The sequence below is a fragment of the Capra hircus genome, chromosome 8 (genome assembly GCF_001704415.2).
Source record: "Capra hircus breed San Clemente chromosome 8, ASM170441v1, whole genome shotgun sequence".
NCBI classification, from domain to species: domain Eukaryota; kingdom Metazoa; phylum Chordata; class Mammalia; order Artiodactyla; family Bovidae; genus Capra; species Capra hircus.
In genome coordinates, this window is record NC_030815.1 from 61782257 (window position 1) to 61807245 (window position 24989).

Here is a 24989-nt window from a genome sequence, read left to right on the forward strand (position 1 = left end):
GTATTTTAAAAAGGCATTTCTAGGAGAGGAATTAAATAGTTGTGATGCTGTTTAGTCACTAAGTCATGTCCTACTCTTTTGTGACACCATGGACTGCAGTCCACCAGGCTCCTCTGTCCACAGGATTTCCCGGGCAAGAATACTGGAGTGGGTTGTCATTTCCTTCTTCAGGGGATGTTCCCAATCAAGGGATCAAATCCTTGTCTCCTGCATTGGCAGGTGGATTCTTTACCACTGAGCCACCAGGGAAGCCCAGTACTTCCCAACGGAAAAAAAAAAAAAAAAAAAAAATCAAGAATGTTCCCTCACTCCCATCCACTGATTTCTTACTTCCAAACTTCTTATCCAGGGCTTCTCTGTAAGCTGTCACTATGAGCAATTTCTGCTTTCTCTGGAGGTTTCACGTCTGATCATTTAAAGGACTCTCAACACAAAGCGTTTGCCTGGATGGAGAAGAGTTCCTCAGCTTTTTAAAAACCAGGCCCACTTCTGCCTCAGTCTGTGGGTGATAAAGAACCAGAATCAAGGGTGCAGACAAAACTCGACCCCAGACACACATCTAGGGTGGGGCTCTGCACTTTGACAATACCAGGCCCAAGGCCTGCACGTCTGATCCGGGCCTTGACAGTGTTGTCAGCTGTCCTGCGGGTGATTCGGAAGTGATGACACTGATTCCCACCATCTTGTCACTTTACAGTCACGCCACAGATGGCTTTCAGACGGATCCTGAGCCCTGCAGAAGCTCAGTGAGCAGGAGCCGAGTGACAGCTGAATTCCCCAAGCGTGTGCCCCAAGCATGTGGCAAGAGCCCCCTGAGCTGGCCTGATGGCACATTATTCCTAGATCTTATTTACAAAGCATCTCTTTGGGAATTGGGAAGCATGCTCTGGGCCAGAGGGGCCCTCAGATTCAGCAGTGAATGAGGGAGGAATTGGCCAGGGATCCTCAGGGGGCCCTTCAACTGAGACCAGCAACATCTTCATCTTCAACGAAGCTAATGTTTCTTCCCCCCAGGAACTCAAAGGCTCCTGAGCACTTACTGCTTCTCAGATCTCCTCCCATGGGGGACGTCCTCTGAAGGTCAGCATCCCAGCGGCAGCCAGAGCGCTGGCGCTCCCGTGTCCCTTTTGCATTCCTTTCTTCTAAAGGCTCCAACTGAATCAGCAGCAACTTTACTGTGGCTCCTTTGATCTGCTACAGTGTTTGCCTGGACATCCTGGGATGCCTCCAGCTACCCCCCAACACTCCCCCACCCCCAACCCAGTGCTCTCCCATCAGATGAGAGAGCTGAATCTTGGTCTCAAGGTCAGGTGACTAGCTCTGCAGTGCCCCAAAACAAACACTGAGTGCTCCCCTACCTCCTTCACCATGCACAACTTCCCTCAACAAGTAGCTGAGGTGCTGTCTGGTTCATACAAGACCTCTACCCACCTAGCTCTCTGGAAAGGCACACATGGAGATGCCCCTCTGTTCCTGACCCAGGCCCTGGGACACACGATCCATCTGACTCTGACAGAACGTGGACGAACACTCTGCTGGCCTGGGTAACTTACAAACTCCACAGAGGGCACATTCCAGCTACTGATGACAGTGATTCAGAGACTATTCCCTAGACTCAAACCCGGGTCTCCTGCATTGCAGGCAGATTCTTTACTATCCGAGCCAAGGAAGTGACATTCGCATCTTAAGAAAATGAATTAGAGAGGACATTGATTTCCTTCCATTGACCATTGTCATCTGAGAGCCCCTTGAAGGGTCAGTCATAGTCGTTCATGGCTGAAGGATGCAGACTGGGGCCAGGCCCTTGCTGCCTCTGCCTAAAGCATTTGATGTCCTCTTAACAGGGCTCCCCACCCTTAGACCCCACACTCACCCTCTCTAATCTGTCCTCTCTAATTCATTTTCTTAAGATGCGAATGTCACTTCCCTGGCTCGGATAGTAAAGAATCTGCCTGCAATGCAGGAGACCCGGGTTTGATCCCTGGGTCTGGGTTGGGAAGATTCCCTGGAGAAGGGAATGGCTACCCACTCAGTATTCTTGCCTGGAGGATTCCATGGACAGTGGAGCCTGGTGGGCTACAGTCCATGGGGTTGAAAATAGTTAGACACGACTGAGCGACTAACACTTTTCAAGAAGCAGACAGATAGGTCTCCCTAAAGCAGAGATCTGATCTTATGTTCCACCATCTTTCACTACGCACAGAGGACAGACCCAATTCTGCTGCCCGGCCCTTCAGGCTTTCTGACACCTGGCTTCATCTCTCTATTGTGTCTTTTCTGTCTTCTCACAGCCTCTTCTTTATTCACTATGGACCACTCACAAGACCCCTCCCAGGAAGTCCTCACATCCACCAGTCTCTAAATATCCAGATCCTCTGTATCCAAGAAGGCCCACCTCATGCAGCCCCTCCTCCATGAAGCCTTTCTGATGCTCCTTTGGCAGCATTATCCTGAGAAGACACATGGAGCGTGCCTGGTCCAAAGCAGATGCTTTATCATCAGTAGAGAGTTACAGCTTTTAAGTGGCTCTGGCGTTGTGGTTTTGGGACCACCAAATAATACAAGAACTGACCTCTTGTCACTGTTCTCTATAACTGTGCAGCACAGAGGTTATGGGCAGACAGAAGCCAAACTAACTTCCTGGGCTGTACACCTCCATCTGCAGCTCTGCCCATTACTAGCTATGCCACCTATGACAAGGTACTTAATAAAACAAACAAACAAACAAACACATCTGTTTGCCCCAGGTTCTCCATCTATAAAATGGGACTCTTAACAGAACTTGCATTCTGGGGTGTGTCACAAAGTTCAGTAAGTTAATATTCATGAGCACTTAGAACAGAGTGGTAATCCAGGTAGATCCAGGTAGTTATTACTTCTACTGCCCCACTACAGAGAATCATGGGTCAACCACAAACTGATTGTCAAGGACAGGGTCACTTTTTGAGGACAACCTCACCAGGCCAGAAAGGGAAGTCCCACTAGCTTGACTGTGGGTGTAGGAAGCCCAGAGTTTGAGGCTGGGCTCAGGTCCAGAACAGCCTGTGGCCTGAAGAATTCATAAAGTTCTTTCCACACACCAAGCATTGTGCTTAGCCGTTTAAACAAATAATTTTATTATGACCTTATGTATTGCCCTTGAACCTCATCTCCAGAATGTTACCTCATCTGTAAAAAGGGGATTCTAATGGGACCACCTCAAAGACCAGCCCTGAGGCTCACACACAGAAAGTGTTCCACAGGTGCGAGGCACAGAGTGAGCAGTCAGGAAACACCACCTATTATTATTACACCCACGTCAGGACAAATGGGGCATTCCAGGCCTGAAGAAACTAATCACTTGTCCCAAAGTACTAAGCTTCTGAGACCAGGAGCCAGGATTGGAGCCCAGACTTCTGACTCCAAAGCCAGTGCTCATTTCACATCGCCACAGTGGACATCACTAGGGTCCTGCCGTGTCTGAATCAACAGCTCTGGGCACTTGTGGTGGGTAATGTCACTGGTGGTTACCTCCACAAAAGGCAAAGAACCTGGACCAATAATACTGGGTCCCCAGCACCACCCCACTCTCAGCTGGGCAGCTGCTGCTCCGCTTGCTGTCTGCTCAACACTGAGGTCCTGACAGCAAGATCCCCCTGGCCCCTGCTCCCTGGGAACACACTCCTGCCTGCTGCTTTCCTGTTCTCTTTGCCTTAAGAACCACCCCCCACCAACCCCCCTGCCCCACTGCCCTGCTCCTAATCCACCTGGGAATCGAATCCAACCATGCTCCACATTTAGTCACACTACGGCATGATTAACTCCTCAATGTCGACCTCAGCCCACCCACTCAGAACCCGCTCTGCGGCCTGCCACTTCCTGCCCAGGAAGCTCCCGGACTGGGGTCCACCAACGCCCTCCACACTTGTGATGCTAAAGGGTACTGGCCCTCAGCAGTTGGTGTCCTGGCTGGGAATCCGGCTCTGTGGGGAAATAGTACAGCCTGCAGCTTCCGCCTGCCTTTGAAGATACACATCTGAGGGTCGTCATGTGGACGATGTAAGGTTAGACTGGTTCTGCTTGACCTCAAAGAGCCCAAGTAAAACAATAACAGAATCCACAGAGAGAAACAAGTCAGCCAGCAGAGTGCCCATAAACACCAAGTACTCAACAAACCTGTACTAAATTGGAGGGGATAGCAGAAAAAACTTGAAGGCCCAGCTGTGCAAAGGAGTGTCTGGTTATGTGACAAACCCTCTCATCACTGCACATATTCAGGCATGGGTGTAGGAGGGCTGCACCGGGTGATCTCCAAGCTCCCTGGGAACCCCAAACCAAGCCTAGGATAGCAACCTGTAACTTTAGCTCCATGGCAGAAGCATTGGGGGACCTCTCAAAACTACTGATGTCCAGGCTCTGTCCCCAGAAACTGTGGTGTCATTAGTCTGGGGTGGAGCCCAAGCAACGAAAACTTTTGAGAAGTGCACTCCCAGTGATTCTAATAGGCTCAGGGCTGGTCTAGGTAGGGCCTGTTGACGTGGTGACACCCAGCATAGTGAATCAGGCAGACACTCTCAGCTCCTTAGAACCATAGGGATGTTATTTGGTGTTCCAAAATCTGCATTTTTTTTCCCCCTGATTTATTCACCATGAACACTCCTAGGTTTAATCTGTTCTGTCAACACCGATACATTAATGTCACAAACCCCACTGCAGAATGGATTATCCCGACACTGGCCTGAGCCAGGAAAAAGAACATGCCACAGAGATTGGGAAAGGCTCTCTCACTAACTGAAGACATAAGGACTTCTGGGTTGAGGGGACAGAAAAGGCTGGGGGTGGGGAAAGAACTCTGTAAATTCATGTTACTTGCACTGGAGTTGGGTGGGTGTGAAAATATTTATAAGACTAAAATAATACAGTACCCACACGCCACATCTTAAAGTTTTCCCCATCCTTCCAGTCTGAGCTCGGCTACTCAAGGTCTATGCTAAAAAATGTCTGCTGCACGAATGACTGAATGGGGTACACTTTCCCCACAAATGTCACCACTGTGTAAAAGCTGAAACAGACACACTCAAATAAGGCTGCACAGGCAGGGCAGACAGTAAGTGGCTACCCCAAAATACATCTAGGCAGCCAGCCCCCTGGTCCTGGAGGGGGAAACTGACTCCATCAGAGGTGAGGCGAAGGTTTCCTGGCCTCATCCCAGAAAAGCTCTGGCATCAGATCTGGCATCCAAAGTGAAGTGCTATTACCCAGTTACTCTTCTAAAATGTGAGGAGTTGAATGTGTAATAAGTACATGGGTATCTACAGATGAAACGTGTCATTTTATAAAGACAGGTGAAATCATCATTATCATAATACTTGATGAGAACATAACGCAGTCAGGGTGAGACGGAGTCAAAATATTGAAATCTAAAAAGGCACCTGAAGAAATACAGATAGCTGATAGAGCAAGCACAGAGGAGAGGATGTCCAGACATAGACTGGTCATTCAGAAAAATAAAATTACCTACCTTGTACTCTGAAATCAAACTCCAGATTAAAATGTCAATGTTAAAAAAAAGAAAGAAACCATCAAAGAACTAGAAGAAAATACACTGGAGTACAGAAAGCTCTAAGCAGCACACTGGTTACTCTTTGTTAAACATCAATAATGATCCAGGAATAGAAAGCAAACAATTCAGTGTGAACAACCAAAGCAATCACTGGATACGGGGGGGACGGCAAATTACAAGCTTGTAAAAAATATCCTGCAATCTAAATGGCAGGTAAGGGGCTGCCATCCTTAATCCACAAAGAGCTCGTATAAACCAATAAAATGATAAACCCTATGGCAGAAACGATGGACAGACAGAAATACACAGTTTTGGAAAGGAGACACCAGTGGTAAACATGCATATGCGCTAGTAACCCAAGAAGCTGCAAATTAAACTCAACTGCATTACAGTAAAGCAGGCAAAACTTGTAAGGCCTTTCTAGCACACAATTTGAAAGCCTGTATCAAAATTTGTACCTTCCTACTCAATTCTCCTCTGGGAATCAATCCCAGGGAAATAATCACAGACTTATTTATGCAAAGAATTAAGTTACAAAGATGTTCATTACAGCACTGTTACATTAGTGAAAACCAGGAAGAGCCTAAATAGGCAAATAGAATACTATACAGACATTAAATTTTTGTTGTTGAATGCTTAAAACAATGTAGACATCTTTCCATGTCATTAAGTGAAAAGTATGTAAGTAGATACACACAATATTGATTTTTGTGAAGGAAAATACATACATACATACAAGCACTGAAAAAGGTTAAATGGAAAAACAGTGAAATGTTAAAGCTGTTTCTTTGAATTGTAGAACTGAAGTTGGTTTCTATTTTAGTTTTGCTTATCTGCATTTTCTATACCAAACCTTGTCTTAGTTTTGTTGAAGGGGGAAAAAAAAAGTTAACACAAAGTTAAAAGAGTTAACATTGGTGGTGGTCTAGTCACTAAGTCACGTCCAACTCTTGCGACCCCAGACTCCTCTATCCATGGGATTTCCCAGGCAAGAATACTGGAGTAGGCTGCCATTTCCTTCTCCAGGGGATCGGTGATCGAACCCACGTTCTCCTGCAATGCAAGCGGATTCTTTACTGCTGAGCCACTGAAATTTATTTTAAAAATCCAAGCTTACTGTTCTGAGGAACTGCCCAGAACACAGGCAGCTGGTATGTGCCCCCAACAGGAGGGCAGGTAGGGACATCATCATTCTGAGAATGCCACGCAGGCCCCAAACCACATGCATGGCTTTGGAATGCACCGGGGGGATTACAAGGCTGTCTGGCTTTCTGAGAGTGCATGTCCCAAAAAGCAAAGAAGCTTCACTTTGAAGAACTTTGGGGACATTTTCATTATTAGAATTTAGCCTTGGCCTGGAGAAGCCAGGCAAGTTCCATTCCTCCTACTTCTGTTTGCCTCTCCCCCATAGCCTACGTCCTGGTGAGCCCCAGACAAGAAAGAACTTTCCCAGCAATCACAAATACCCTGCACTGAAATGTTCTGCTGAGCAAAACAGGCACGCTCCAGCCTCATATTCATCCTGCCCTAGTGCCGAGCTGAGGCAGACAACACCGCAGGTGGCCTCCTAGTTTAGAGAATTGGGGCAATTTTCAACCAGCAGAGGTGGCCCTTCACACCCAAGCCCCTGCCTCCTTCTTTTATCACGAGCAATTCCACTAGGCAATCTGGAGGCTCTGGCCACACCTGCTTGAACCCAGCAGGACTCCCTTCCCTATCGCAGTCACTGCAGACGGGACCCCTTCTGTCTGGGATGCCCCATGTGCACCTTCCTCTGGACCCAGCTCCCAGATGACTTCCTCTTCCTGGTGGTTCTTCCCAGCCCCTGACAGAGGCTACTATGCTTCAGAGCATTTACAGCTCTTAGTCCCGGACTCACTTGCTTGATCAACTCTAGCTGGACTGTGACTGCACCGCCGGGGTCCTATTCATCTTGGCTAATGGCAATTCATCCTTCTAAATGCTCAAGTTAAAACCTGGAGTCATCGGCAACTCTCCTCCCCCATCAGATCTCATACTTCCTCTGTCAGGAAACCCTTTAGGACGCGTCCTGAATCTGGTCTCCTCTCATCACCTATCACCAGCGCCCCAGTTCCTGTGGCTGAAGGTCACCTTAGTTGGCCCCCGGGCTGGTCTCCTCCCATCTATTCTCCACTAGGCCACCAGAGTGATCCTTTTGAACCCCAAAAGCCAGATCATGTCATTGCTCTGTTTAGAGCCTCCACTGACTTTCCATCTCACTTAGAGTTAAAGCGAGAAACCCTTTCAGCACCTCCAAGACCCAAAGCTCTCAGCCTTCCCACCCCAACTCATCTCAGACCTCTCATCTCCCCACTTCCTCCCCACCTGCTCCACTCAGTCATGCTGATCTCCCTGAAGCAGCCAGGCGTGCTCCTGCCTTGGACTTGTGCCCTGACTGTTCATTCTGCCTGGAATGTACTTCTCTCTGCGAGCCGTGTGAATCACACCATCACACCCTTTAGCAAAGCCTTCTGAGCATCCATCTGAAGCAGTTCTCCACCCCAAACTCAGGCCCACCCCAGTTTTACTCTTCTCTACACTCTACCCGACATACTATATTTGCTTGAATCCTCTCCTGAGAGGGCAAACTCAGGGGAGCATGAATGTTTATGTTTTCTCCACACTGTAGCCCCAGCATCTAAATAGAACAATACCCAGCACGTAACCTACTCTCACGGAGAAGGCAATGGCACCCCACTCCAGTACTCTTGCCTGGAAAATCCCATGGATGGAGGAAGCCTGGTAGGCTGCAGTTCATGGGGTCACTAAGAGTCGGACACGACTGAGCAACTTCCCTTTCACTTTTCACTTTCATGCATTGGAGAAATGGCAACTCACTCTAGTGTTCTTGCCTGGACAATCCCAGGGACAGCCTGGTGGGCTGCCGTCTATGGGGTCGCACAGAGTCGGACACGACTGAAGTGACTTAGCAGTAGCAGCAGCAGCAACCTACTCTCAACAATGTCTGTTGAATGAATGAAGAGAAAGGACTTGGCATGGCCTCTCATGGCCCAGCTGAGGACTTGGAGTCCAGCCTATAAGTGAAGGCCCAGCAGTACACCAGAAGTACCCATCTCCCCGCCAACCCACCCACCTATCAAATCATTTTTCCACTCACTGGCCTCGGGAAACCCCTTTCTGACCATTACTCTAAAGTTTTGCTTGGAAAACTCAGGGCCTGAGTCATTCCCCAGGGCTCTGACTAATTCTCGCTCCACCCCTTGAACCCACCTCCAAGATCCTTCCTCTACAGCATAATGGGAAATCCAGAGAGAGTTCCCCTTGGAGAAAATGGAAAGGAACTGAATGATTTAGAGGAAAATTCAATTCTTCCTAGCTCATCAGTTGAGAAAGCGCAAACTCTCAGGAAGCCACTGCCTCCGAAAGTGAAACATTAATAGAAATATTACTGGAAAATACCAAACAGGAAGAGAAGGAAAATTCCATTGTGGAAGCAAGGTCCTCTGTCGATGTTCCTTAATGGTCTCAGTTACTTGTTTCAGAATCAAAACACAGAAAGAACCGGAAATCAATCAGGCTGTCACCCTTCCTCTGGACTGGAGCTTTGGCCAAAACATCACATCACCCCGGCACAAAGGGCATTAGACTCAGAACACAAGGTCAACAGCCTGGCCGCTGCGTTGGCTAGTACCTGCTATGAGGCAGGGCAAGCTCCATTCCTTCTGGGACCCTCAATATTTCCATCTATAAAATGGGGGTTACAGCACCTTCCTCAAAGAGTAACTCTGACAATTAAGTTAATTATGGGTGTGAAAGATTCTTCTAAGCTTTGGAATATTTATGCAAATGTAGGAATCTGTAGATCCTACAATGCTATCAGAGGAGATTTTTATAAGAGTTTAAGTCTAGCCACAAATAAAGCAGAGAAAATTAAGGCATGAGATTGTGCAGCCTGAGGTGGTATGGCACAGTGGTTCAAAACAAAGACCCTAAATCTGGCTTCAAGTCTCACCTCTGCCATTTACTGGCAAAGTGACCTTAGATAAGTTACTTAACCTCTCTGCCTCAGCTCTCTCATATGTAAAAGGGTAATGTCAATAACATCTACTCAAAGGACTTTGGTGAGCAGTATGACTAATTCTGCTCTTATGGAAAGCTCCTTCAACTCGAGTGACTACTCCTCCTTGATTCAAGTGCCTCCTCCTCCAAGAAGCCTTCCCTGCTTCTCTCAGTTGAAATGAACCTCCTCCTGACCCTACTTCTCCTTTAGTTCCATGGAGTCAAGGTTCTGCTCAGGACAGCTTCTGTGCCAGGATGGCTCCCAGCTCACCCACACCACTCTGCTTACAGATAAACTGCCACACAGAGCTGCGTGGTCCCTGTGTCCTCACCAGAAGATAAGCTCCTTTGGGGCAGGCACTACCCCTCCCCTGCTCATCCCTGTTATCCACACAACTTCTGACAATGGCCTGCATATGCAATTTCCCAGTCAACACAAGCCAAGCAAGGTATAAGGCAGGCAGGGTGGCAGATACCGCCGGCAGCCTGTCTCCATCCTGCAGGAACAGCCCCTGCTCAGAAAGTGGGCGAGACGCCACCATCAGCCAGCCGGCAATTCAGCTTTCTCCTTCAAAGCCACAAATCCCAATTTATTTTCTAGGGCGCCGCCTGACCTCTCCCTTCACCACAGGCCACTACCACTTGGCTCTCCCATCACAAGAGGAGAAAGTCAACCCCAAGTGAAACTGCCCAAGGGAGCGCTTGACCACAGGCATGTTCAGCTTTGCTTAAATGACCAGAGGAACGCACACCTTTTCAAGTTTTCCTTTTAACCCCTATTTTATGGGTCAGAAATGCTTTGGGGTTGGGGAGAGGACAAGATCAAGGCTTGGGGGTTAAGTCTGGGGAAATCAGTTATGTTCTGAGGTGGTAGATTAGAAGACAGTCATTTGCTCTCCTTCAAGGACACTTAGATTCTTTGTTGACAAGGGCCAAGGTACTGGATTTTGGGTTTTTTTTTTTTTTTCCTTAAAAAAGTGCACATGCAGGCTTGCCAGTCCTTCAATGAGAAGACGTGACAGTTACAAGACACACGTTTTGTGCAGCTGTCCCTTGGGAAGTGCCAACTCTGTGCATGGAATTTCTCTATGAAATAACTCGGGTGCTGCATTAACATCTCATTTAGGGGACTCAGAGTGAGATGAGGGAAGGGGAGAGAAAAGCTGGCTCGGGGGCCCCTTTGGGGACCACCAAAGCCCAGACTGAAAGAGATGGGAATTGGGAGGGGGTGGTATAAGAGGAGGAACATTAAGGGGAGGAGGAGACATACAATGCACATTTCAGTAAATATCAGAGCTTTACTATCTCTATCTAAATCACTGAAAGGAGTTCAAATTGATAAAAAGCATACAGGCTTGTAATTCAGACTGAACAGGTGTAATTCTGGCCCTGTCATTTAGTAGTTTTGTGACATTAAGCAAATCAATACCTCTAAGCCTCAGTTTCTTTATCTGTGAAATGGGGCAATAGTACCCATGGTAGAGGAATAGCACTAAACTCCCTGATTAATGGCCTGCCTGTATCCCTACCCTCTGCCACAGGACTTCACAGCTTCCCCTCTCTCCCTGAATACTGGCTGGCCTTCTAACTTGCTTTGGTCAACAGAATGCAGCAGAAGGAACAGTAGGCCAGTTTCTAACTTCAAGAAACTGTATGGGTTTCTGTAATTTCTTGGAACCCTGCCACCATCATATGAACAAGGCTAACTTGCTGGACGATGAGAGATCACATGGAACAGAGCTGAACTGAGGCAGCCAAGGCCATCCTAAACCAAACAAGTATTACAGCCCAGCTAGGACTGGCAGGACTGCATACCCACTCCACACTGACCATAGATGCCTGAGTGAGCCAACTGAGGCCAGAAAAACTACTCAGTTGACTTGTGGGTTCATGGATAATAATAAAGACTTACCATTTAAATCAGGGGTTGGAAATTGCAGGCCACAGGCCAGCTGCCTATTTTTATAAATAAAGTTTTATTGGAACACAGCTATACTCTTTAATTTATATACTGTCTGTATGCTTTCAAGCTACAATGGCAGAGTTGAATAGTTGTGATGGGGGCTGTCTGGCCTACAAGCTAAAATTACTCACTAACTGATTCTTTTGCTAACCTCTGGTTTGCAATCAACGACTTTGGAGTAACTTGTGATGCAGCGATAGCTAACAGATACAGTACCTAAACCCCTTCTAGGGTGACTGTGAAGATTAAATGATCAATTAAGTGGTCAGCCTGAAGCCTGGAGAATATATTTCTTTTCTGAGGAATCGATGGGAAAAACTGGATCTGATATGCAGCATTTCTCTCACACTACTTTCAACGGACAGGACTTCAAAGTGTTCCAAGACAAACCACAGCTACCAAGCTTGGTCCTTACTTTTTCAATCAATTACTTTCTAAGAACTGGAGAATGTGGCTATTAACCAAATGGAAAATGACTCTCAGCTTATGCTTCCCCCTGGCTTCAATCAAGCTACACATCAATGATTTGATGTGAAAAGGACACAAAGACCCCAATTCCCAACTCCTCCAAAAGATACATGAGACATTCTCTTGTTTTGCGGCTCCAACCTCTCTCTACAATTCCCCCACCACACCCACCTTTCAGAGCCTCCATCCACTCTCTTGGCACCAGCTTCTACCTGGAGAAGCTCAAATGCCACCACCTCGTGAAAGCCCTCCTTGAATTCGTAGACAGAGTTGTGAATTCCTCAGCCCTCTGCACGCACTGCTGTTCTGGCATGCCTCACGCTGTGACACTGCTTCACTGCCCGACTGTCTCCCAGGCTAGATCTTAAAAAGCTCATGTTCAACTGCAGACTGAGAAGCTTCCCTCTTGGAAAAACTCGCCACCACTTATTTCTCTGTGAGGTTCCCCCTGCCTCGCATGCTGCTCAGAAACTGTTTGCTGAGTATTAAAAAAAAAAAGTTGAACGTGATATTATTTATTTCTTTGGAAGCATGTTATTTAACTCAACTCTGTGGATGCTGACAAAATACAAAGTGTTGGTACACATCAGCATGTATTTAAACTTGGGAAACTGATGTCATGGTGCATCTCAACTTTCTCAGTTGCAATGGAAACATTTACTTAATTATGATAAAAGAAACAAGACTTCAGCAGAAAACATAAGTGGATAACACTTGTCTGGTTGCACATAAGGAGACCTACCAAGTTACTGGCCTCTTTGTCATCATTATTTTTTTTTTATAAAGACAACCTGAGGGAATAATATTTCTACCTACTAAAGTTTTGTATTTTCTTCCCAGGAGCTCAGGCCCTCCCTGTCTCTCACTGCGACTATATTGTAATTGCCTCCCAACTCCAAACCCATCAGCCCCAGATTGCAGCAGCTTATAGACTGGGATGCTCCTCAACCATGGCTCTGAGCCTATTCTTTTCCTGATTCAACAGTCTTCCAGGCTTTCCCTGTGGGGTCCAAACTCAGGCCCCCACCTATCTCACACTGTCATCTCTCATTTCTCAAGTGAGGCCCACTGCAAGAAAGCTTTCATTTCCAAAAACACTCCCCCGTTTAGGTTTTATATATATACATGCACACATACGCCAACACACAGACATACATGCATGCACACACAGATGCATGTACACAGCACATACACCTAAGGGCTCCCATAGGCTGCAGTCAGCCTTTCCTTGCACTGAAATTCCACTTCCATCCCTAGATCCAACTCAAAGCTGCCTCCTAGGTGAAGATCTCACTGAATTCCCAAAGACAAAAACACTGGGAAACAAATGATGAAAAGGTGATGGGTGTCAGCAGCCTTCAGAGGCTTAGGCCAAAAATTTCTGCCAAGTCTTTTTGCAGCCTTTATTCCTTCCCCCTAGCTTGTCCTTGTACTGAGAGATCTCTGAGCGCAAAATATGTGCTGGGTAAAAGTTGGTTAAATTGAAAACAGACTCTGTCTTCCATGTGAGTCTAAAAGGGAAACTACCCTAAACTGGAGACTGGCTGGTAGCAAGGTATATGTAGCCAGGTGTGTATGCGCCCTGGGATTCACCTAGGAGAACAGGAGGATGCCTAAGTATGTGTCAGAAGGGGGCACAGGTACCGAGGGGGGCAGAAGGGCCCCCAAGATAAAGGTGGGTGGGGTTGGCGATGGAGGCCCTGAAAGGAGGATTTGCGGACACAGCTCCCAGTCCCACGCCACAGTAACTCTCAACATAGGCCGACATTAAAACACAGGTCCCCACACAGCTGGGGCATTCAGCAGCCCTATGGGTACTTGTTCTATTCCCTAACAACTGATAAGAGGAAGCTGGGCTAGAGATTAAGTGGGCTAGGAGTACGTTTTCCTGGATCCGTGGGTGAGCAGCAGAAGGCAGACTCTAGTGTGTTCAGGGCTGGACCTGCAGTGTCCCTGACTTCCAAAAGCTGTCTGGCTGCAAATAATGTGAAAACCAGGCTACCGCCTGGCAGTTTGACCAGGAATGCAGGGTAGGTATTGGCCCCCAACTAGGTGGCAGCCCCACAGAAGGCAGAGATGAAGAGGGCACCCGGAGTCTCTGTATCCCAAAGCAACTCCAACCAGAAGACCCAGAGGGAGGGTTATGAAGCCACTGTTGCACGGGTGTGGTCCCAGGATCAGCTGCAAAAGATCACCTGAGAATTTGTTAAAGATACACCTTCTCAGGCCCCATGTGTTTTAACCAGTCCTCCAGGTGCTAGTTTGAGAACTACTGCATAGTATGACCCTCTCTGTTTCTTCCTCTTACTCGCGAGAAAGAACATCTGGCAGTTGCAATCCCTCTGACTCTGAAGATGGCAACAACCTCTTAAAAGATCAAAGGGCTCAAAGTCACAATCTAGTAGGTGAAGTGCACTCCAGAGAGATATTTTTTAAAGAAACCATATCTGCTCATATGATTCAACAGCTAAATCTCCTCGCTGTGCTTAGGTAACAAGGTTCTCCCCGACCCAGGACCTCCTGCCCCTCTGGGGTCCTGCCCAACTCTAACCTTTCAATTCCTGCCACAAGGCCTTTACCTACAATCCCCTAGAGTACCAGGTTCTCTTCTGCAGCCAACCATAAAAGTGGTCCTCCCTGGCCACCTCCCATTAAGCCCTGCCATCACAGCACTCAACATGTACACTGCAGCCTGAACCACAGTAGTCACTGGACCCTACTCCAGGGCCCAGCAGAGGGGAACAAAGAACTGTAAGAAACATCTGGTGGAACAAAGCCAAGTTTTGAACACACTTAACACTCCAGCTATTAAACTTAGTATTCCTCAGTATTTGAAATAGTCTTATTTATAGTTAGGAAAAAACATTTACTAAAGTTTTGAAAACCATAAAGGAAGATTCTAGTGAGTAGGCAGAACCACAGGCAGCAGGAGAGAAAGGAGATTTGCCCACCTGGGAGGTGGTCATGGAATAACAAGGGAATGGTGGGATCTCTCTGGAGAGCTAGGTTAGGCCATCCTTCCATTTCCAGGGACTCCAGGTTCTCCCAGATCAGCACCTAGCCAAGCCTGGGCCACACAGAAGGCAGCAGGGAGCCTCTCTGTTGTTTCCTTTACAGATGGCCCACAAACCCATAATCCTGGGGGCTCTCGGAGAAACCTCCTCTGCCCACAAGGCAGCACCAAGGTGGCCACCCGGCTCCTAGCCCTTGTCATTTAGGTGTGGCACCCCAAGTGCTTAGGAAGCCCAGAGTCTATGCAGATGCGTCCTCAAACTGGCCCCAGAGGGAAGTGGAATCCATAGGTTACCCATGCTGCCTTCAACAGACCCAGCAGGAGGCAGAGGTATGCTAGGGGGACCTGGGACCCTGGGGAGGGGAAGTCAGGCAGAAAAATTCAGGAGGGGCACCGGCTTCCTTCTCCTGCCTGGAAAACAAAAAGTTCCCTTCCCAAGCACCAGCTGGGAGGTAGGGGCCTGTTTCCCTCCTGTCTGGAAATCCAGTCCTAAAAGAAACTCAGACTCTATCAGTTTCCCCCAGCCCACATATGGGTGAAAAGTTTACCTTTGGGAGAAAGCAGGGCGGTGCCGGAGAACGAGAGGGACAGCCGTCTGATAGCCATCACAGGGCACTGGGCCTCAGATGTAATGAAAGCACTGCCTTCCACCAGAAGTAGACAGAACAAGTATTATTTTATGGGGGAAAGGAGGGTGTCACAGGAGTGTGAAGGGGGAAGAGAGGGCCCAGTCTGGCTGTAATTAACTAGACTGCTCCAAAGGTCCGGGGGATCAAGATAGTCTGATCTGTTAGGGAGGAGAGTGTACAAAATCGTCCCCCTCATCCTTGGGGCTATAAAGGGTAAGGTCAGGAAGGAAGATGAGGATGGGAGGGGTGGTCTCCTTCCAGCTGGCCCGGTAGGCGGACCCCTCCCGGGCCGGGCTGGAGGAACTGACAGGTCGAAGTGGAGCGCTCTTGTAGACCAGCGCACTTCAACCGGAAAAGCACGCGTGGGGGTTGGAGGGTCGGGGGCGTGTTTCCCGGTACAGCTCCAGTACAAAAGGCTGCCCCATTTGGAAACCTGGCGCGGGGGGTGGGGCAGGGCAGGGCATTTAGAGGGATTTACATATATCCGTTCAGAGACAGCCGGTCTGGATCTGCCATCGAAAATGTGTAATATCCGGCGGGTCCCTTCCCAGCTCTAGACTTCAGTTCCCATCTGTAAAGTCAGGGGCGGGAGGAACAGGGGTAGACAAGAATAAACACTCTCCTAAATACTTGGAGAAGGAAATGGCAACCCACTCCAGTATTCTTGCCTGGAAAATCCCATGGACGGAGGAGCCTGGCGGGCTACAGTGCATGGGGTCGCAAAGAGCCAGACACGATTGAGCCACTCACACTTTAAATACGTAAGGGCTCTGACTCTCTGACTTTCCTCCTCGAGGGGCTGGTTGGCTGTCTCTTGGACCAGGCTGGGCAGAGAGCTCTCTGGTCAGGATACTTCCAAGAGGGCACCTGGCTGGGAAGCAGCAGCGTTAAGACACTGTCAGGAGGCCAATGATCAGGGACAAAGCGCGTGCAAGGAGGCAGAATTTGGTAGCATCGTGGGAGGCCTGACCTCGGGTCCTAGCCCGAAGTGGACGTAGGAACTCGAAACTAGAGCGGTGCCTCAGTTTCCCAGTGCGCACAGTGGCTCTGGAACCTCTAGTGAGGCCAAGGGCGCCTTACCTTGTCCTTCTTGCCGGCACCGCTCTCCTCCGCGGCTGAGGCGCCGCACTTGTTGAGCAGTTTCTTGCCTCCGCAGGCCGTTGGGCTCCAGGTGCGGCCGCCGGAGCAGGCGCCCCCTGGGGGGTCCCCGGCACAGCCCGCGGCGCTCTCCACCTTAATGAGGCGATGCTTCGGGGAGATGTAGCGCACTTCGGCCGGGGTGGTGGGCCGCCGCTCGCTGCTGCTGCGGTAGAGGTGCGGAGAGCCAGAGGACGAGGACGAGGACGCGGCGGCGCCCGCGCCGGAGGAGGCACAGCAGCAGCCCGCGGCGCCCGACGCGGACGACGCGGAAAAGGCGCGCTGGCTCCCACCCGGCTCCCCGCCGCCGCAGTAGTCCAGGCGGCACATGGCGCGCAATTTGCGCAGCGACGAGCCGGGCCCGTTGTAGGGGTCCTCAAAGTCGCGCTCCTTCTGTGCGCGGTAGGCGCGGATGAGGTCGCTGGTGCTGCCGCTGTCGTCGGGCAGCGATCCCGACGATGCCGAGAAGCAGGAGGCGGCGGCGGTACCGCAGGACGCGGAGGCAGCCGCGGGGGCCTGCGGCACGGCCTGGGGGGGCTGCGAGGGCCGCTCGCCTCGGCGCCGCTGCTCGCGGTAGTCGGGCCGCGGCGGTTGCGGGGGGCTCTTGGTCTTGCTGTTGCCCAAGCTGAAGTACTTGTTCAGCCACTTGGCCATGGCGAGAGGCCGCCTAGGGCCGCGGCGCGGGAGCCGGGTCCGCCGCCGCGGCCATTCGGGGGGCAGCGATGCCGCCCACGTCCCTCGGCGCCCCGGCCCCGGCCCCGGCGAGGGGCGTCCGGGGCGCCCGCTCCCGACGCCAAGTTCAAGTTCTCTCCGCTGCCTCCTGCCGGCCGCTCCCCGGCTCCGGCAGCTGCAGCACCGCCCTCCGCCTCCGCCGCTCGCCGCCCGGGCTTTGGATCTCCTGCCCCTTGAGGGCGCGTCTCATGGGATCCCCGCCGCGGCCCCACGGATAGCAAAAGGCCCGGGCGCCCCCCGGCTCCTCAGACGCTCTGGCCGTGCGCTCTGCCACGGAGCGCGCTCCTGTCCCGTCGGAACCGCAGCCTCCGCCTCGGCCGGGATTCGCGGCTGCTGCTGGAACTTGTCGGCGTCCTCAGCGCCCCCGGCCCCGACTTCCTTCCCGAGAGCGCTGGAGCGAGCTCGGCCCCTGGCCGGCGAGCAATCGGGCCGGAGAGCAAGCGAGCGATGGAGGGAGGGAGGCAGCCGGCGCCCGCCCGAGCCCGCGCGCCCGTGCCCGTCCCGGCGGCGCCTGCCGCTGCCGCTGTCGCCGCCTCCCGAACCGCCGCGTGTGTGACACTCGGGCCGCCAGAGCCCGCCCCGCCCCGCGGCCCCGCCCTCCCCGGGCCCGCGCGCGCCCCGCCCCCAGCCCGCCCTCTCAGACCCCGCCCCGCCCACCCCCACGCGCCCTGCAGCCAGACCTCGGCCCTGGCCCCGCCCTCTAGCGCCCCGGTTCTGGACAGCAGCAGCTCTCCCCTTCAGCACGCGCCACCTCCTGCGGCCGCCTCGGCGCCAGCCCCTGGGTCGCGCCTGAGGGCGCCGGGGTCCCGCGGCGCAGCTGGCCCTGCCTTGCTTGCCGCCCGCCACCGCCTTGGGCGAGAGATTGCCAGCCTAAACCTGCAGCGTGTAGAGGCCAAACCTTCCCCACCCCGGCACTCGAGCGTTGTGTTCTCCAGGGATCCCCACTTTAGGGGACAAGGGGCATTTTTAGTCTACGGCGTGACCCTCTTAGAGGAAATGCGGTGCTGAGACCCTTAGGAACAAGGTGTCTATTCTCTGCTTAAACGGACGAAGACTTCGGTTCAACTCTCTGCCAGACCATCGGAGGATTCTTTATGCAAATAAGCTCTTTAGCCATCCGGACGACGAATGCGACCTGGATCGTCTGCAGGGACCTGGCCCCTCACCAGTTGGAAAGCCAAGCTAAGGGGAGATCGGAATGTTTGCTTACCTTTTCACCTCTGAGGAAGTCTTGGCTTTTACCCTGATCAGTGTCAACCAGGCAGAGGTAGCTGTGGGAATGTTTAATACCTAAAATTGTAGGAGCTAGCAACACTCCATTTAATCCAGGGCCCTCATTTTACTGATGGAGAAATTGAGGCTCGGAAGGAGGTCACTCAGGTGGGTCTGGATGTCAGTTCCTGGTCTGGTGGTGCCAAAATTGTGTCATTTCCATTCGTCTCTACTTTGCAATTTAAGATCGTCCTCTGATTATTAAAATGAGGAAACTGAGGCCGAGGGAGGAGCACAGTTTGCTCAGGAAGGCTTTTCCCAAGAGGAGAATACGTTCTTTGGAGACAAAAGAGTTAACTGCCTCTAGAGCCGTTGCTCCTTTGCCGGTGCTCATTTGAATTTGGCTGATCAAGCCCCAGACTATGACATACAGTTAAGGTGTAAGACTGAGAAATTCTCAAAGAATGCTGATTTATTAGGATGATAGTCCAAATCATTATCTCCACTTGCAACCTGCATATTACAAATGGGCTTCGGGGAAATCTGTTTCCTGTATCCTGCAGGAAAAGCAGGACCTTTTAGGGCAGGGAGCAAGGTCAGTGGCTTCTCTGGCCAGGACTGGAGGTGGAGTTCAAAAGAGCAGTTTGAGGCTCTTAGGTAGGTAGGGCCTCTTCCCCTGCCTAAGGCCACAGTGGGGAAGTGGCAAAGCCAGGAGTCCAACTGGGATCTTACTCTGAAGCCTGAGCTCTGTCCACTCAGCCACCCACTGTAATCCAGTGGAACTGACTGCAAACTGTCCCTTTAGGATCAGGCTATTCACTCTTGCCCTCTGGTGAGACAGGACTGTAATCATCTATGAGCCAGTTAAATTTTACAAACCCAATATATGACACACAGCCATATATTACCAACTACACAGCCCCTTCATTGCCTGAGATCTACCTATTTGGAATTTCATAGGAAATAACCTCGGATGTGGGGTGTTTGTGTATGGTATCTGGGGATGGTGGGAGGACCCAGAAGTTGACCTGGACTAAAATGTTTATTTTAAATGTCCCTGGATTTAACTATCTCAAATTACCCTTTAAATCATTCCTCTACTTTATAAGCACTTAATTATCCCGCAAGTAAGGGAAGCTCAAATAGAAAACCTGAGGGGTGAGGATATCCTCACTGTGAATCCCACCTTTCAACCAACCACAAATCCTCTCCTACTCCCTCCCTTCCTATCTCTGCTTCCAGTTTTAGGAAGGAGGAATGGTCAGATGCTGGCAACAGGCCAGGCCACCCTGGGCAAGACAGGCTTCTCCACCATCTAGAAACTTGTTCCCTGCATGTGGGTTGCACATGGAAGAATTATCTCTGCCTTTTCCAAAAGTTTAGGAAGAGAAGTTCTATTTCACAACCTATTTTTTCCATTTCACTTTCAGTGGGCCATGGGGTCAGACCCACTTTTCCATGTGATGTCTCTGCTGGGGTATAATTTGCAAGCCAGAATTATTATAATGCTATAGTACTATGCCAAAAACTTCCAGAGCACTTGTGTATCTGCTTAGCCCCTACACATTCTGTATATAATTAACCCTCCTCAGCATCCCTACAATCTGGTATTATTCCCAGTTTACAGATGGGGTAACTGGCCTAAAGTAGTATTTATTTCAAGCAGGCAAAAAAACCACATGGGTGTTTTTCTTCGGGAACTAATAGCGACATCTTACAAAACTCAGAGTCAGAAATAATCACTGTGAAAAGAAACAGAAAATTTCCTGAAAGATGATGTTGGAGAAGCACTGTGTCAAATGGCTAGAGGAGAGGGGAACTTGTAAGAAAAGGATCAGAGCACTACAGATGGTTAAGCTAGATAGACCCTTTTTAGAAAGCCAGAGACCCCATTTCACAGGGAGAAACCTGGGACCAATGAAGAGAAGAGATTGAATCAGGAGGCACCACTGGGATTGACACCCAGTCTCTTTGGTATCACAAATTTAACCCTATGCCTGTCATTCTTGGCACTTTTTCCTTCAAATCCCCCTGCCTGCCTCCTTGTCCCCAATTTTCTTATTGGAGGGGTTGGGTATGCTCCTTTCTGTTTCTGCCCTGTTTCAATTTCTCACTTTTCTCTGCACCCTCAATATCTGGAGGTATGCTCTGCCATTGGTAAAGGCCTGGAAAAATGGTGCCACCAACCCAACAGATTCATCTACTTTTTCAGTTCATTTAATCAAATGTTGCTATGTACCAGCCCAGGAGTCTGAGCTAGAAGCATGGATTCCAGAGTCATTAATCCTCAGTGAATATCTGAAACAAATCCCTCAGTCATTCTTGACACCTTTTTTTTTTTTTTACTGCTGCTCCATCCAACCATGAGCAAAGAATATGCAGAATCCTACCATGTTTCACCACCTCCACTGCTTCCATCCTGGTCCAACTCCTAAATCTCTTGACCGAATCATTGCAAGTATCTCTCACCCATTTCCCTGTTTCTCTCTCAGAACAGCAGCCGGTAATCCCATTAAAAATGAATCTGGGGAGTTCCCTGGTGGTCCATTGGTTAAGACTCCATACTCCCAATGCAGGGAGCCTGGGTTTGATCCCTGGTCAGGGATCCCACATGCAGCGACTAAAAGATCCTGCATGCTACAACTAAGACTTGGCACAGTCAAATAAGTAAATAAAAATAAATATTTTTTTAAATGTATAAAAAAATGATTCTGATTATATCTCTCTTCTCTTCAATGAGTAATGAGTTTATGCGCTCAGTCATGTCCAGCTCTTTTTGCAACTCCATGACTGCAGCCCACCAGGCTCCTCTGTCTGTGGGATTTCCCAGGCAAGAATATTGGAGTGGGTTGCCTTTTCCTTCTCCAGGGGATCTTCCCAACACAAGGATCAAACCCATGTCTCCTGCATACAGGCATTCTTGACCTGCTGAACCATTGGGAAAGTCCCCCGCTCAAATCTCCCATCAAATCCCCATTTCCCTAAGAATAAGTGTCAAAATCCTTATAGTGGCCCATAAGACCTCAGATGACATAGTTCTCTTAAATTCCTGACTTCATCTTCTACTGTCCTCTCTCTTGCCCCAAACAGGTAGCCTCTTGGGTATTTCTTGAACATCTGTCAGGTTGGGTCTTTGCACTACATCTCTGCCTGGAATGCCTCCTCCAGCTGGCCCCTGGTTCAACATTCATTCCCTTCTGGTCTTTATTTAAATGACAGTTGCTGTGAGACCTCCCCTAGGCACCATATCCAGAGTTGTCCCCACTCAACACTTTCTGTCCTCATCTCTGCTTTTTTTTTCTTAGTATCACTCATTCCCTTTTCACATACAACATATTTGATGTACTTTTCTTGTTTATTCTTTATCTTGCCCCACAATGGGGAAGGGATCTTTGCTTTTTGTTCTCTGTATAACTTCCGTGTCCAGAACAGGGTCTGACACATAGTAGACTTGTGATAAATATTTGCAGAATGAGTGAATGAACGTGAGTGGCTGATTGTGGAGGGTAGAATGGCAGAGGGCTAAAAGTACATCATCTCTCTGCCTCAGTCCTGGTGCTCCTGGCTTGGGCTTTGGTCTGGAGGGGGAGCATGTCTGACTTGCTGCATTTTTAAAGAAAATGTGCTGGAGTGTTCTGTTCCCAGATGATGTCTCCTCCTTGAAGGAAGCAGAACGAGATTCGTCCCTGTTTTCCCAGCATCTGCAGGGGCCTCCAGGAAGGTTGTGGAGTCCGGGTAGCCTATTCCACACGAGTCCCAGTCATCCTGACACACAAGACTGTCCATGGTGTCGCTGAGCTGGCTCTGTTGTTCTCTCCACCTCAGGTACGACTAATCTTAGGAATCTCATTCCTGGTTGAAAGATAATCCTCTGTATCTAGATTAAAGGCTGTGTTTTGACCATTACTGTGCATTGAACATTGAGCCGACAGTTTAATTGAGCTGTTTATGCCGCTGCCTTGATCTCTTCCCAGAGAATTTACAACTAATTCCAAGTGTCTCTGTGAATTAAGTGGGCCTCTCCCAACATTCTCTGCCTGTCGTTTGCCTGTGCCAAATCCCACTTGTCCTTGTGTTACCCAATTATGGTCTCTTGCTCATAGCTGTATCTGGCCGGGACCACTTCCAGCCCGCTTCCTCCCTGAGATGGCCATTAGTGACATGCCCTGAGCATGACTATACCCCAGGACAGCCTCTGTGGTATCTGCAGCAGTAGAAAGGGGGGTGTAGGTGAGGACTGGGACAGTAGCAGAGAGGACATAAATCAGACTCAACCCTTTGAAGTCACCTCTAGGCGACTGATAATAACCCCCTAACAAGAGAAGGGTGTAAATGTCTTTAGCACAGTTCGGTGTGATGGAAGGAAAAGAATTCTAGATGGAGGTCAAGACTCCTGATTTCTTATCCTGGCTCTCTTCTGACTTCCTATATGACCTCTGGGGCCTTGGTGTTACTGTTTATACAATGGAAGCTGGCAGATCATTGTTTCTCATTCTATGTCATGGAGCATCTAAGGGCAGAGTTGCCAGAATTAGAAAAAAACAAAATAACAACCACAAAAATGGACATCTATGCAATGTTTGGAATATTCCTATAGTAAAATATTATTTGTTGTTTATTCAGAATTAAAATTTAACTGTGTAATGAAAGTCACTCAGTTGTGTCTGAAGACTCTTTGTGATCCCATGGACTGTAACCCACCAGGCTTCTCTGTCCCATGGAATTCTCCAGGCAAGAATATTGAAGTGGGTTGCCATTCCCTTCTCCAGGGGAGCTTCCTGACCCAGGGATTGAAGCTGGGTCTCTGGCATTGCAGGCAGATTCTTTACCATCTGAGCCACAGGGGAAGCCCCAAATTTAACTGAGTGTTCTATATTTTATCTGGTGATCTCAGGTAAGTGTACCCACAGAAGATAAAGGAGGATCCCCATGCCTAGTGCAGCCTCTACTGATGAAATGGACCAGAGCAGACTTCTCAACTCACACTGAATATTAGAATCACCTACAAATCTTATACAGTGCCTAGTGTCCAGTCTCCTGTTGTTTAGTCCCTATGTCATGTCTGACTCTTTTGCGACCCCATAGACTGTAGCCTGCCAGTCTCCTCTGTCCATGGGATTTTCCAAGCAAAGAATACTGCCGTTTCCTTCCCCAGGGAATCTACCCAATTCCTGAATCTACGCTTCTCCTGCTTTACAGGCAAGTTCTTTACCACTGAGCCACCAGGGAACCTCCAGTGACACGTCTGTATTTCAGACCAGTTAAATCAGAATTCTGAGGGTGGACTCAGGCATTAGTCTATCTTTTTTTTAACTCCCCAGATGAGTCCAATGTACAACCGAGTTTGAAAACCACTGAACTAGAGCAAGGATTCTTAAAGTGAGGTCCCTGGAGCTTTCCTCGTGGTCCAGTGGTTAAGAATCCACCTTCCAATGCAGCGGACACATTTTAGATCCCTGGTTAGGGAACTAAGATCCCACATTCCACAAGGCGACTAACCCCATGCACTGCAACCAGAGAAAGCCCCTGTGCTGCAATAAAGACCCAGTGCAACCAAAAAAAAAAAAAAAGCTGAGGTCCTTGGACCAGCATCAGCCTCAGCTGAGAACCTATTAGAAATACGAATTCTGATTTGCAGACCTTCAGAATCAGAAACTGGGTGTTGTGGCGCAGCAAGCCCTCCAGGACCTCTGCTGTAACTGAAGTTTTAGAGCCAGTTCAAAAGTTCCTTTGATGACAGTAGGGCACCTGATCAGCAAGTGGGTGCTAGGAAACTGAATTAGTTGAATTGCTTTGCAGTGATGCATCTTAATGGAGAAACTGCCTGAGCTCTGGCAATTGTAGCCTAAATTATGGCGTTTGCAACCTACCAAGTACAGTGACTGTTTCAGTCTCAAACTTTGGTCTGACGACACTCTTGGAGGCTACCACACCTGCCAGCATGTCAGACTGGGCCAGGAAATGCCATGAGTGGGCTGGAGAAGTCTGAGGGCATAAAATTCTGGGTCAGGGAGAAGAGGCTTGGAGCCTGTGGACAACGAGGAAGCAAAAAGTGTGATAGAAAAGAACCAGACAGGGTCAGAGAGGCCGGAGGTCAGTCCAGGTCCCAGAGAGGCCTTGAGACACAAGGATAGCTCCAGGGCTGGTTAGACTCAGGCACTACTTCTGCAAGGAGCCAGGGCCAGGGCAGGCCAGAGCTGAGCTCACCCGGAGGAGGTGGGGAAGGACGGCTGGTTTTGCTTTGTGTTAAGA

The 24989-nt window shown here is 49.5% G+C and overlaps 1 protein-coding gene across 2 annotated transcripts in view; it reads right to left on the bottom strand.

The window, feature by feature from the left end:
* Positions 1–18061, bottom strand: part of SHB (SH2 domain containing adaptor protein B) — a 137711-nt gene extending 119650 nt beyond the window's left edge. For both annotated transcript variants that reach the window (XM_005683946.3, XM_018052197.1), the window contains exon 1: positions 16737–18061. In XM_005683946.3, coding sequence (XP_005684003.3) covers positions 16737–17447 — 711 coding nt within the window. In that variant the 5' untranslated portion in view covers positions 17448–18061. The remainder of the gene's footprint in view (positions 1–16736) is intronic.